General features: G+C 30.8%; 3 protein-coding genes across 3 annotated transcripts; 1 reads left to right on the top strand and 2 right to left on the bottom strand.

Annotated features, from left to right (window-relative positions):
- Positions 1–1,044: 1,044 nt before the first annotated feature.
- On the bottom strand, positions 1,045–4,951 carry LOC125852881 (serine carboxypeptidase-like 5; the record flags this gene model as incomplete). The annotated part of the gene is made up of 4 exons (XM_049532559.1): positions 4,854–4,951; positions 4,387–4,463; positions 1,684–1,831; positions 1,045–1,190 (listed from the first exon to the last, which is right to left on the bottom strand). Coding segments are annotated over exons 1-4 (469 nt in total), but the record flags the coding sequence as incomplete, so codon positions are not given.
- Positions 4,952–5,196: 245 nt separating this feature from the next.
- On the top strand, positions 5,197–7,111 carry LOC125852884 (UDP-glycosyltransferase 79B6-like). Its single transcript, XM_049532563.1, has 3 exons — positions 5,197–5,725; positions 5,850–6,502; positions 6,698–7,111. Exons 1-3 carry the CDS (start codon positions 5,221–5,223, stop codon positions 6,914–6,916), a joined length of 1,377 nt encoding a protein of 458 aa, XP_049388520.1. The 5' UTR covers positions 5,197–5,220; the 3' UTR covers positions 6,917–7,111.
- A 265-nt stretch (positions 7,112–7,376) lies between these two features.
- LOC125852883 (serine carboxypeptidase-like 11) lies at positions 7,377–13,701 on the bottom strand. The gene is made up of 14 exons (XM_049532561.1): positions 13,544–13,701; positions 12,752–12,897; positions 12,213–12,289; positions 11,642–11,764; positions 11,459–11,561; positions 11,121–11,158; positions 10,936–11,037; positions 10,756–10,842; positions 10,531–10,674; positions 8,964–9,035; positions 8,717–8,853; positions 7,965–8,078; positions 7,805–7,850; positions 7,377–7,676 (listed from the first exon to the last, which is right to left on the bottom strand). Exons 1-14 carry the CDS (start codon positions 13,675–13,677, stop codon positions 7,593–7,595), a joined length of 1,407 nt encoding a protein of 468 aa, XP_049388518.1. The 5' UTR covers positions 13,678–13,701; the 3' UTR covers positions 7,377–7,592.
- Between the last annotated feature and the right edge of the window lie 377 nt (positions 13,702–14,078).

Genomic DNA, 14,078 nt, shown 5'->3' with positions numbered 1-14,078 from the left:
TTATTAAATTGGTTTAATTTATTTTTTTGAACTAAATAAATTCTAATTAGTCTAGTTTTATTAATTTTCTAATCACTTGCACCTTAATTCAAATATTTTCATTTTAGGTCTCTTCCTCTAAAAGATAGAATAAAATGGTTCATTTCGTAGTTATTTTTCAAACTTAATCGATTAGTGTAAATTATTATATATTTTTTATGTTATTATTTTTTCTAAAAATAGTCAAATATATTTTAGTCAAGTCGCAGGTCAATCGCATGTTAGCGGGCACTTCGAATGCTTAAACCCTTCTCGAAGTGTAAATTGAACCCCGAACCTTTTTTGGTATTTTCAAATGATTTTTTCTGTTTAAATCTTTGAAAATTATAAGTTTTCTTAATTTCTTTAAAAAATTAAGTGGCGACTCTTTCTAAGTATTTCTCGAATTGTTTTTTTTTACTTGGAACATTTTCAAAAGTGATTTTTCTAGAAATAGTCAAATTACGACACAACACTTATTACATATCTTATCACTAATTATGAGTTTCCTAACATATATTGAGGATGATACACCTGGATACATGCATTTTTGCTACCAGATATTCTAAAATAGGGAGAGAGAGAGACGGGCGTGATGAGGATAGAGGCACACGAGATAATCATGTATCTCAGATACATTGAAGAATGACGAGCGAGATGGGAGGGAGGAGAGCGAGCAAAAATTGTTATATATCTCAGAAACATGTGAATTCACTTGGACACAATGTATCTAAAATTAAAATTGCATCTAATTATGACATCACGTATCCTGAGATACATGTATCTGGACACACCAAAATCTAGTTAGATTCATTATATTGTAAACTAAAGTGTTTCTTAGTAATTAACTCTTAAACTCGTAAAAATATGTGTATATTTTACATCTAAATGTGATAAATATAAAAGAGAACGGAGGAATATACATTTTAAAATTTTAAACTGTAGAATTTTTTTTAAAAAATGTAGTTTCTAAAATTTGTACAATATCAAAATCAAATGACCAAATTTTAAAATAAAATAAAGTACCTATCTCATCAACAATGGCAATGACAGATGAGCAACCTGGTCCACCAGATAGCCAAACCAAAAGAGGATCAGTAGTAGGCTCTGATTCTGACTCCAAAAAATAGTAGAAAAGTTGCACCTCCTCATCTTTGCCAACTCCAACATACCTATTTTTAATTATAAATTATTATTACACTAGTGTCATATAAAATAATTAAAATATTTTAGCTACTTCGTTTATCTATTTTTATAGATTTTAAATTCTCTTATTGAAAATCTTGACCACGCCACTGACCACAACCATTACCTTCACCATCACTATTAAACACCTTTTAATCACCCCCCACAATCACAACTAGCATCAGACATTTTTGAGTAATCACTAACATTAACTAACTTCATCATTACAATCAACACACAATCATTTGCCACTATCAGATTAGTCACTACAATATTTACCTCTTTCACTATCATAATCACTATTATCACTGTCATCTGTACCAATCATCTTTACCATAATAACTATATTAGACATAATTATTCTAAAATTTAAAACCTATAAAATTGATATTCAAACTTCAAGTTTAATATTACCAAGAAAATATAATTTTAGGACAAATATCCTATCGTTTTCAAATAAATAAATGCAAAGGAGCTCACCCGGTCTCTAGAGGGAACGGAAGGCGGCCCTGCCAACCAGGAAGATACTCAACCTTAGAATACGAATCAGCTTGTTGTTGTTGAAGAAGAAGAAGAAGAAAAAGAAGAAGCAAAACTCGCAGTTTCAACAACAACTTCTCCATTATACCTAAATTATTGATAAATCATTTTACAGTATTTGTTATTGATGATAAGGAACCAATGGACCTCATTTATTAATGATTATTTTATGTCCACGTTTTCTTGTCCTACCCTTTCAATATTAAAATTTTCAAAAGTTTTTTTTTCTTTTTTTTAGTTTTGATGACTCTTTAATTTTAATTTTTCAACTGACATAATTAAATCATAAAGTTAAAAAATATATGATATATTTACTTGTATACTATTTCACAATTAACTTTTCACTTTTAATAAAAATTTATGGATTTTTACAAATGAATGAAGTGGGTATATATATTTTTTTAAAATATATAAATTTTTATAATTATAAAATTAAAACAAGATCAAGATCAAATAAACATAAATAAGGACAGAATTAAGAGCAACAATAACCGAAAGAGGATTAGTAGTTGCACCTCCTCATCTTTATCAATTCCAACATACCTCTTTTAAATTTTGCTGAACTAGAGGGAGAAATTGTATAAACTCAAAAATTTAAATAGTCATCCAAATGCATTTTAATTTTTGAAATCTAGCATATTTATCATTTATTGAAAAGTTGACTTAAGAAAACATTAAATAACAGTAGAAGGGTAAAATTACTTAATTTCTTAATGCAAGTGCAATCTAAAAAGATAACATATAAAAAAGAATGGAGGGAATATATACCTTTTGTTTTGGTCCGTAAGGTTTCCTTCTTCACTTTTTTTTTTTTTGGAATTCAAATTGTGTAAGTATCTCAAAATGTATATTTTATCATCTAAAAATAAGAAGAAATTGTAACTTATCCTATAATTTAGAATAACTATATGTTAATTGGGAAACATTCATGAATTAATTTAATCCAAATATAACTTTAAAGATTGATCAAATTTAACTTTTAATATGCAAAAACTATATCATAAATTAAAATATTACATAAAATATTATTTAAATTTTACTTTTTTAAAGTTCATACAAGATTTAAATAAAATAATCAAATAATATAAAATGAAGAGAGTACTACTAGATTGTTTTATTTGTTGCACATATTTTTCTCTACGTGGATAAAATATAACCACACTACTTTAGTTTAATATTTTAGGTATCCTCAGGTCCCGCAGGAGTAATTAGTAATTGTGCTGAATTAATGGGTCATGCAAGCTGGTTAGATGTGTGAAATAGAGGACTCGTACGTATTTGTTATTATTGCTACAATAAAGAGATTAAATTCTCGAAAAAGACTAAACAACTACCGATCTGCCATTAATAGCGAAATAAGATAGCTAGCAAGAGAAGTAGAGAGATAGATTATAGATATCTTCTGGATCTGCCCAAGACTTTAGCAATGGGTTTAATTTATTTGGGTTAAGATAGATAAAAGGTCGGACATGTTTGGGAATGACTCGTTTTTAAGAAAAAGGGGTAATTTGGGCTGATTTGAGGCTTTTCGTCAAATTAGAGATATGAGCGACAAGTTTGTAAATGGAGGGATTTAAATGGTGACATAGTATAACTGAGGATAAAACTAGCAAAGTTGTGGAATATCTTTGACCCTTCTCCTATTAAAATTAGAAAAAATTACCTAAATACACAATTTATTTTATCATGTTCTCTAAGATTTCCTATTATTTGTAAAAGTTACGAAAATCTCTACTCTCTCTTATTCTCGCATACATCACTTTATGCAATTTATCGGTCAGATACATCACTTTACATGATGTATCGGTCGCATACATCACTTACGCTATGTATCAGGATGTTGAGTGATATATCCGAAACAAATACACAATGTATCGGAACATTGAAGATGTATAAGATGGGACACGATGTATCAAGACGTTTTGGGATGTATTTGGATTCCACCAAATTTAAGGAATTTTTGTAAATTGAAAAAACAAGAAGATAGAAATAAGATGTAATTAGCTGTTAACCGTAAGAGATTTGTGTAAAATTCCTTTAAAATTATGCTATATTTGATTGAAGTTTATGAATATCTCAACATGCAGTAGGATAAATTGAAAGCAATTCATCAAAGGCAAAGCAGGAAAAAAAGGATGACAGATTCTACAGAAGAGTCAAAGCTGAAAATAGTGATGTTCCCATGGCTTGCTATTGGGCACTTGATCCCATATATGTATTTCTGAGATCTGTGTTTTTAAAATTAATAAGTGATAGTTTAGGTATGAAACTCACATTCTCGATAGTTTAGGTATGAAACTAAAATAAATAAATTATTTAGATGAGTTTTTGACAATTATCTCAATATTTTGACAAATTAAGAATATTCAACTGACTATCCTTTGGTCTAAGTATCTCTATCATGATTTTAATCTACTATTGTATATTACTTTGCATAAATTCTTCAACTACACTAAGAATCAGCGTTATAAAAATGTACATAACCTAATATGTATTGAGTAGCTGCATTTGTTGCATATGAAAATCCAGTGTTTACTGGTTGACTCCAAAAATTTAACACTTGCTATCTGAAAATTGATAATCAAACTATATATATACGTAACTTTTCTTTAATTATGTAGTATAAATATACATATAATTTACCTTTGTCCATGCGTGTGGATTTTGTACGAACGAGGGCATACTCCCATTGTAGACCTGTTCCACAAAACGGACTGGTCCTGGAAAAAAAGAAGGAAAAATTACATAAATACATAACTTATTTTTACCATATTTTTAAAAAATTTCTATCCTATTATCAGATACATCACTTTACGGGATATATCGATCGGATACATCATTTTACGTGATGTATCGGGATGTTGACTCGTTGAGTGATGTATCTGAAATCGAGACGCGATGTATAGGGACGTTGAGAGATGTATCCAAAACCGAGACGCGATGCATCGGGACGTTTTGAGATGTATCTGAATTCCGCCAATCATTTCCACCATGTTTGACATAGTTATTTTTAATTTAAAACTTATAAAATTGAAATTCAAACTTGGTTCTAAATAAATTCATTCGAGCTCACCCCGTCTCTAGATGGAACGGGAGGTGGCCCTGCAAACCGGGAAGATACTCCACCGTGGCATCCGAAGCAAGCAGCTTGTTGTTGTTGAAGTTGAAGAAGAAGAAGCACAACTCGCAGTTTCAACAAGTTCTCCATTATTCCTAAATTATTGATAGTCATTTTACTAAGTAATAAATAATAACAGTTGTCTATAGTAATCAACAAAGGGACAAAATTTCTAGTAATAAAGTTTAGTTCCAACAAGTCACTCACCATGCAGGTGTCCCACTCAATTGAATTATTTTTCAATAGTGAACCGAATTAGTTTGAACCATAGAATCGAACACCAATATCTGCACAGCCGTACAAGTAACTTTGTCCCTTAATACAGGCAAGTCCCGAAACAGAGTAGCAATTCATAAAAAATGGCAGAATTCATAGAGTCAAAGTTGGAAATAGTGATGTTCCCATGGCTTGCTTTTGGTCACTTAATCCCATACATGAATCTGTCAAATGAACTTGCAAAAAGAGGTCACAAAATCTCATTCTTGTTGCCCAAAAATGCTGAGATTAGACTTCAAAAACTCAATCTTTACCCAAATCTCATCACATTACATAAACTCACAATACCTCATGTTGATGGCCTCCCGTATGGAGCAGAGACTACAGCTGATGTTCCTGGATCATTGGAGAGTCTATTAGCAACAGCTTTTGATGAATTGTATGATGAAATCAAATCTTTTCTTCAAAATCTAAAACCCCATTTCGTTTTCTTTGATTTTGCATATTGGATTCCTGATTTGGCACGAGAAATTGGGGGTATCAAGACTCTGAGTTATCTACTTATTTCCCCTGCTGTAATGTCTATATCACCGGATAAGGCTACTTTTATGACATCAACTTCTGCTGAGCTAGTAAAGCCACCACCAGGTCACCTTGTGTTACTTTTATAAACAAATGTTTGTGATTATAAATTTTCAAATACACTATTATGCATTATATAGTAAATTTGCAATTTCATTCTGCTCTCTAAAGATGTGGTATCTCCCTCCAGGTTACCCTTCTACTACTGTGGTGTTGCGTGAAAGTGAAGCTAAGTTGTTATCATTTATATATCATGAATATGGCAAGGGGGTGACGTTTCAAGAACGATTGAACAAGGGATTTACACAATGCGATGTAATAGCTGTGAAAACATGTAGAGAGATTGAAGGAATCTTTTGTGACTACCTAGCAATACTACTTGAAAAGCCAGTCCTTTACGCTGGACCTGTAATTCCTGAGCCCAAAAAGGAGCAACATGAATTATCAAATTGGCTCGAGAAATTCGAACCAGGATCAGTAGTGTTCTGTGCATTTGGGAGCCAAATGATTCTTGAAAAGAAACAGTTTCAACAACTTGTTTTAGGCTTTGAACTGACTGAGTTACCATTTCTTTTAGTTGTTAAGCCACCTCAAGGGACAAATTCAGTAGAAGAAGCCTTGCCAGAGGGATTCAAACAAAGGGCTCAAGAAAAGGGATTGATTCTTGATTGTTGGGTGCCACAATTGGAGATTTTAAGACACAAATCAGTTGGTTGTTTCGTCACTCACTGTGGTTATGGGTCGATATGGGAGTCTTTGGTGCTGTGTGATTGTCAATTGGTACTTTTGCCAAGGCCTATTGATCACATTTTTACTGCTAGGCTTATGGGACAACACCTTAAGGTTGGTGTAGAAGTGGAGAAGGATGAAAATNCACAATTGGAGATTTTAAGACACAAATCAGTTGGTTGTTTCGTCACTCACTGTGGTTATGGGTCGATATGGGAGTCTTTGGTGCTGTGTGATTGTCAATTGGTACTTTTGCCAAGGCCTATTGATCACATTTTTACTGCTAGGCTTATGGGACAACACCTTAAGGTTGGTGTAGAAGTGGAGAAGGATGAAAATGATTTGTTTACAAAGGAGAATTTGTGCAAGTCTGTGAAATGTGTGATGGATAAAGATAGCCAAATCGGTTGTCTTGTGAAAGAGAATCATAGAAAATGGAAGGAACTTCTTTCGAGTCCCGGCTTCATGAGTAACTACATTGATAACTTCATTCAAGACTTGCATGGGCTTCTGGTTGAAAAGACCTAGATGATTAGCAGGGGTGGATCTTATGCTGAAGTTACGGGGTTTGCAAAATCCAGTGTGTTTGTATATTTTTGTTAAGAAATTTACTTAATATTTATGAATAATTATCCCAACCAATTGTTATTTTGTTTTGAAATTCAGATTCTATAAACTATGTATCTAGTTTATAAAATGTTTTCATGTCTTACCTATGAGTTATACATCTTTTCTTCAAATTTTGTGCCATTTTTTCTAAGGTCTTGATATATTTTAACTACGAAAAGGGGCAAAAATATTCCCATCTATTTTTCGCTCAAGACTACTTCTCAAATTAACAGCTAAAACCTGACAACTTTTTGCAATTTAAAATAATTGCATGAGCTATTATGATTCGTCACATGTAATAATTAAATTTAATAATTGAATCCACTCATTTCTTAAAACCAAACTGTCTCTAATCCTCGACAAAAGGGAGCTTCTAGTATGATAAGCACCTCTTACTTCCAATCCAAATGTTATGTGTTCGAATCAGCAACAACAGAACAAAAAGGGTGGGAGCTCTATCTCTTGGAAGGGGGAAAAACAACTTGTAGAGTGTTGGTGATGGGGGGTGTTTCAAGAATCTTTTGAACCTTGCAATTTCTATTTATTGCTCTTCTAGTATGTAAAATGAAATGTGGAACCTAAAAGAATGATAACATTATAGAGGATTGTGACTTATCCATCTTTTGAACATAGCAAAACATTCTTCTGGTTTGTCGGTACAAGCTGTGTGTCCGGATCCCTATTAAAGAAAAATAAATAAAATGCAAAGTAAAATACAAATATAAAATAAAACCAATCTTAGTAAATTGAGATAAATTAATTATTTTTCAATTTTCATGAAACTTGTTTCTACAATTAATTCCATACCTTCAATGTTGCATAAGTCATTTTGTTGGAGTAAGATCTCGTATAACTACAAGGATACGATATTATAAAAATTATTAAGCATTATCAACTCACATAATGATTAGTTTTAATTAATAATTCATAATTGTAATTAAGGATGTCAAATTTGGAGATTAATTACCCAGCAACTTGATTATTTGTGTTCCATTGACGCCAATCATCAACAATAGAGTAATTTAGAGATTTTATCCATGCTTGTGTGGATTGAAAAGATTCCATATAATCATGATCACCACTGTTTAAAACATAAAAATAGTAATAAAAAAATCGTCATTTAATTATTGTAAATACATCAAAAAAATAAAATTCTAATGACATGAAAAAAGTTCCTCTATATATTTTTGTTGGGGACACACATCTTTTTTAGTAATCTTTTCTTAGTTTTGTAGCACTTGGTGAGATTTAGGACCCGTTTATCATGAAGATTATTTATTTATTTAAAAAAAAATCATTATGTTATTTAAAAATCAGTATTTGGTCATATGGCAATTTCAAATCAGTATTTGGTCATATGGCAATTTCAAATACAACCTGAAGTACCAAACACAACCCTATCTGATAGTATATTTCAGATAAATTAGTCAAGTTGAGTGATTTTGTTAATTTTTAGAAATTGAAGGGTATAAATTATATTTTAAAAAAATATATTCAAGTTCTAAATATTCTTTATAAAAAGTACGGCCAAACATAACTCCAACTTTTAAAATTTTCAAATAATAATTAATTTCCAGGACCAAATGACCACTTACTTTGCATTATTCAGATATCATGAAAGTTAAAATAATAACCATTTGACAATAACTAATTAACCACATGCCAAATATATGAAGTTTGCATACACAAACATAACAAATATTGATTACTGTTAATTACCTGTATATAAGTGACCGATAACCTTTAGTGCTTAGATTTGCATGATATGGTATAACATCATCTATCGTGAATGTGTAGTTGTGATGAGAGCCTCTACCTATATCTTTTCTACATTTTATCCAACTTCCTATAATTCCCTGCAGTAATATTATCATTCTATCTATTGATTCTTAAGAAATGTGTCAAGTCAATACTGAATAAGTAAAAATTATGTGATATATATACACTCCTATTGTAATCCTCGTACCTTTCGAACATGAAGAGCTTCTTGGACTTCAAGGTCATTAGCCCAATACCTCATATGCTTGCGCCAATCAGACTGGAGTAATTGAAAATAAATTTCTATGATTAGTAGTATTCTTTTTAGGCGGAATAGCCTGAGAGGCCCTTGTACTTGACTCGATTTGACAGTTGGATCCATGTATTTACGACTTTGTCAACTAAACCCTTAAACTCGTGCAAACACACCATTTTAGACCCCTTTCTCATCCGATGGGTGTGTGTAATACATTCATTTTACACATGAAATACCACGTCATTTTTTAATGACACATTAGAAATTAAATATTTAAAAATAAATAATATTTTTAAAAATGCAATTTTCTCTCTCTCTTACTCATTTCACCTCCTTCCCACTTCATCCTCTTTATTCCCACCTTCTACCATTTTCATCCAAAAAATAAAAACCACCATTTTCATCTTTCTTCATAATTCACATTCAAAAATTTCTTCAAAAATTTCTTCAATCATAAATGTGATAGATTATAATTAGTTCTTGCACATAATTTAAGGTTTTATTTATTTTTATTTAATAAAAAGAGATATCAAGAAAACTTCAAATTGGAAAAAAATATGTTTATATGTAAACTCAAGTAATAGATCTTAAAGAATTAAGTTTATAAAAATGGTGAACGGTATATTTTCTTGCAAAAACTTCTTTCAATTTTTTATTTGATGATTTTACTGTGATAATGTGTACGTCAAATAAGAATAAGAGAAAAGGAGTAGGGGCGGGGGAGAGTGGGGGTGGGGGTGGAGACAGAGGTTGAAGAAGAAGAAGAGAAAAAAGGTGCGGTGGGGTGGGGCGAGGTGGAGTGGAGTGAAGAAGAAGGAGGTTTTCAATTTTTTTAAAAAAATTATTATTATTGTTTTGTCTTATAATTTTGATAATTTTAAAATAAAAATATTGTATTCACTTACTTCAAAACGTGTGGGGTCACGTATTTGTCCAACTAAGTCATTTCAGTGCCACATAAGTCCCGTCAATGGTTAGAGGAGTTTAAAAAATAGAGTTTCATTGAATTTAAGGGTTCATTTGGCAAAGTGATGAGTACAAGGGTTCAACTGACAAACGAAACCAAGTACAGGGGCCTCCCAGGTCATTCCGCCTTCTTTTTATTCATTTAAGTTATATACACAAATAGTAATGTATCCAAAAAATCCTATACTCTTGATAATGTTAAGAAAATGATTCAACTTTGTTTTATAATTCGAAGTCACTTAATTAAGGGTATAAAACAAAGTTGAGTAACTTTAAAAGAGAACTAACTAGAGTTGAATGACCATCTGACTTTAAAAGCGAACTAAAAGTGATTCATATTTTTTTTTCTTTTGTTGTAGTATCTTTTTTATATATTTTTTTATATTGTTTCACACCAAGAAGAAAAGGGGTGTGTGCCTTGAGCAACAACACCAATAGAATCATAGGCTAACTCCTATGCTGAGAGCATATCGGGGTATATGTCTAACCACCTCAACTCCAGTTTCTGATATGTACTATACGTATTAAAGTCTCTCAACAACGGAAAACTTACAGCACACTTGTCTTCATGTTGCAAGGAGATGAGTTTATCATCTAGTAGTCTTCTTTCACCAGACATTTGATATGGGCTTCGAAGATCATCATCATTTTTGCAAAAGGGCTTTAGTACATGTTCCACATTAATGTTGCTTACTATCTGCATAATATTAATTTAATTTACTATGACATGTTAAACTATATCAATCGATAATACTATAAAACAATACTTATATATAACCTGCTCGAAATTTTGAAAGTCATTTGTACATCCTGTATTGTTGGTATCTATGTTTGTATATTCTCCTCCACAATTCTTCTCTAATGACTATATTAAGACAAATCAACATCCAAATTAAATTGACATGTCAAGATTAAACGTAATTATATATATATTAAAACAAATTAATTGTAACTTAACCTTATAAAGTTCATCAGATACAAGTCCCATGCCATGGCAAAAAGGTATATGGTAATTGTAATCTTCAAGACGAATTGTTATAGGATTGCCAAGTAAATATCCCTGAAATTAACAATGCATGAAAAAAATAAATTAAAAAGATTACTTGATGATAGTAATTAATTACTTAGTTAACAAATATTGACCTCAAGATTATCCAATGGCTCTTTTCCTGCTGCATTTCCTGCATTGCAAAATCAAAGATTAATTTCTTTAAAGGTGTTAATTAAGCTATAATATATGATTTTGATCAATATATACCACACAATTTTTTATACACACATTATAATTTTTTGACAAATTAAGAATAATCAACTACAATTTTGAATAAATTATTCAAATACAATTTAATATTTGCGTTACTAAAGATATATATATATATATATATATATATATATATATATATAGTATATGTACATCAAACTGATTGATTTGAAATAGGTATATACTTAGTATTTTTATTAATTGTAGACATAAATCTTACCATTCAATATCAATTGGGCTATAACTGGAATAATCGTGCCAGCATATGAGTTTCCAGAAATGTAAAATTGATTTGAGATGTATTGTGGATGATCACTGAGCCAATGAAATAATTTATTCATGGTTAAGTAAACATGACTTCAATTATGTTTATAATAACAAATTTCAAAAATTGAGTACATAGCTTTCTTAGAAATTCATCGACATATTCACATGCTTGTACATCAGTGTACTTATATGCAGCTGAATTTGTTGCATATGAGAATCCAGTATTTACTGGCTGATCCAAAAATACTATATTTGCTATCTGAAAATCGATAATCAAACAGTTTATATGCGTAACTTTTCCTTAATTATATACTCCTTTCATCTCAATTTATGGGTACCTTTCGAATTTCAAAATTCAAAGTATAATGTAATATGTATAAATATGGGAAAATGTACAAGTACCCCCCTAGACTATGACTAAAATCTCAGAGACACACCTTAACTAAACTAAGGTCCTATTACTCCCCTGAACCCATTTTTTTTGTAATTTTGTGCACCTTTTTGGCTTACGTGGCATCCAAATATCTCTCACGCTCCTCAATTGCATAGAGTCACGGAGTGTGCCACGTAAGATAAAAGTTGTACAAAATTAAAAAAAAATAAGTTCAAGGGGATAATAGGACCTTAGTTTAGTTAAAGTGTGTCTCTGAAATTTCGATCATAGTCTAAGGGATACTTATGTCATATCCCATATACATGTAACTTACTTTTGTCCATGCGTGTGGGTTTAGTACAAACGAGGGCATGCTCCCATTGTAGACTTGTTCCACGAAACGGAGTGGTCCTAAACCAAAAAAAAAAAAAACTATTCATAGCTCGAACTAATTAAATCCGTTTTTTAAAAAGAATATTTTTTTAATATTATTTTGACTAGTTTTTAGCTTTAACTTTCTATTTGTTATGTTTAAGCTGACAAAATTTAAAGAATATATAGTATATTTACTCCCTTTGTTCACTTTTACTTGTTCATTATTTCAAAAATAAATTTTTATTTTTATTTGTCACTTTTAACATAAAAAAAATTACTAAGTACTTAATGATATTTTATAACATTAATTATTTTTCATCCAAATTATTTTCAAAGACCCATCATAAACATCAATTAATAAATGTAATGTGATCAAATAGTTGTGGTAATCATTCTTTGATAAAATGAGTATATATTTTTAATTTAAAATTTAAATTTCTTAAAATTCGTATAATATCAAAATCATACGAACAAATTTTTATTTTTTTTTAAAAATACCTATCTCATTAACAATGGCAATGACAGAACAGCAACCCGGACCACCAGATAGCCAAACCAAGAGAGGATCGGTTGTAGGCTCGGATTCTGATTCCAAAAAATAGTAGAAAAGTTGCACCTCCTCATCTTTACCAATTCCAACATACCTACTTAATTAATTATAGAGTCATATAAATAAAATAAAATAGAATTTTCAAATTTCTGGAAAAAAAATTGTTTTACTTTTACAAAAAAAAATAAAAAATGTAGCAGTTATCATTATTACAAACCACGAAGAAGTAACACCAATTATTATCACTATTATCATTACGAAGCATCTCCACTGTGATTAAATTCTAAAATTCATAACCTTAATCATTGAATCATTGTTCAGCGCTTTCTCTCGCATGCCTCTGTGGTCTATGGGAGCAGCAAAAGATCAAACCCCACCTCACTCGGATCAAATTGAGGAGCGGAAAGCCACTTGACTGTAAGGAGAGGAGTTTCAGTTCTTAAGATTTGAAAATCCTAGTGCGCTATTGCACCTGCTAGAAAGAACAGTTGAACTGCTATTGGCCCGGGTTCAGCCTTTACTTTGAATCAGACTGATGCAAGGCTTGAATAGACAGGAAGAGGTGACTAAAGGAAGATTGCATATTTCTATTCAAAGAAAGCCCTTTCTTTTGAGTATCTTTAGTGAGCCTACGATGAAGATTTAAAATTTAAATTTGAACTTGGCCTCTAATATTATGAGAAAAACATAAATCCTCTCGATTTGATGGAAATAAATAAATAAATTCGAAGGAGACTCACCCGGTCTCTAGAGGAAAGGGGAGACGGCCCTGCAAACCGGGAAGATACTCAATCGTAGAATGCGAAGCAGCTTGTTGTTGTTGAAGTTGAAGAAAAAGAAGAAGAAGAAAAAGCAGCAAATTATTGCTACTCATTTTACTGAATGGCAAAAAAAGAGAGATACCAAGGGACCTTTCATTTATTATAATATATATACTTTTAATTTTATATAATTTTTTAAAAAAAATACCAAGTAGAGATCAGATCTGATTATTTTGTTTGATTTTGCGGGGAACTGCACCATCACATGGGACCAAAATGCTAAAATGAACGTACATTTGATTTGACTTTAAAAGACATTTTTATGTATTCTAACTTTGAAGGCATATAAGTGAATATTAAAATTTATGTAATATTGAACAAAAAGATACATGTGTCTTATCTTATAATACACATAGGATGCTAAGTAGTACATCAATTGTCTCATAAAACACCACATAGGATGTGTGTATTTATTTATGCAAAAGATAGTTTAAGTGTTTACAAGTATGCACTC

Source organism: Solanum stenotomum, unplaced genomic scaffold (genome assembly GCF_019186545.1).
Source record: "Solanum stenotomum isolate F172 unplaced genomic scaffold, ASM1918654v1 scaffold6463, whole genome shotgun sequence".
In the NCBI taxonomy this organism is placed as follows: Eukaryota; Viridiplantae; Streptophyta; class Magnoliopsida; order Solanales; family Solanaceae; genus Solanum; species Solanum stenotomum.
Note: the sequence above shows the minus strand (reverse complement) of the source record. Positions and strands in the feature narration are given on the sequence as shown.

What these genes read in the sequence shown, in the direction of transcription:
- LOC125852883 (XM_049532561.1), bottom strand. Translation starts at nt 13,677, where the DNA reads ATGAGTAGCAATAATTTGCTGCTTTTTCTTCTTCTTCTTTTTCTTCAA. An exon ending in ACCCACACGCATGGACAAAA is followed by an intron (nt 11,765 to 12,212) that starts GTAAGTTACATG and finishes ATCGATTTTCAG; the next exon opens with ATAGCAAATATAGTATTTTT. An exon ending in AACATGAAGACAAGTGTGCT is followed by an intron (nt 9,036 to 10,530) that starts GTAAGTTTTCCG and finishes CAATTACTCCAG; the next exon opens with TCTGATTGGCGCAAGCATAT.
- LOC125852884 (XM_049532563.1), top strand. Translation starts at nt 5,221, where the DNA reads ATGGCAGAATTCATAGAGTCAAAGTTGGAAATAGTGATGTTCCCATGG. An exon ending in GCTAGTAAAGCCACCACCAG is followed by an intron (nt 5,726 to 5,849) that starts GTCACCTTGTGT and finishes ATCTCCCTCCAG; the next exon opens with GTTACCCTTCTACTACTGTG. An exon ending in TTATGGGACAACACCTTAAG is followed by an intron (nt 6,503 to 6,697) that starts GTTGGTGTAGAA and finishes CAACACCTTAAG; the next exon opens with GTTGGTGTAGAAGTGGAGAA.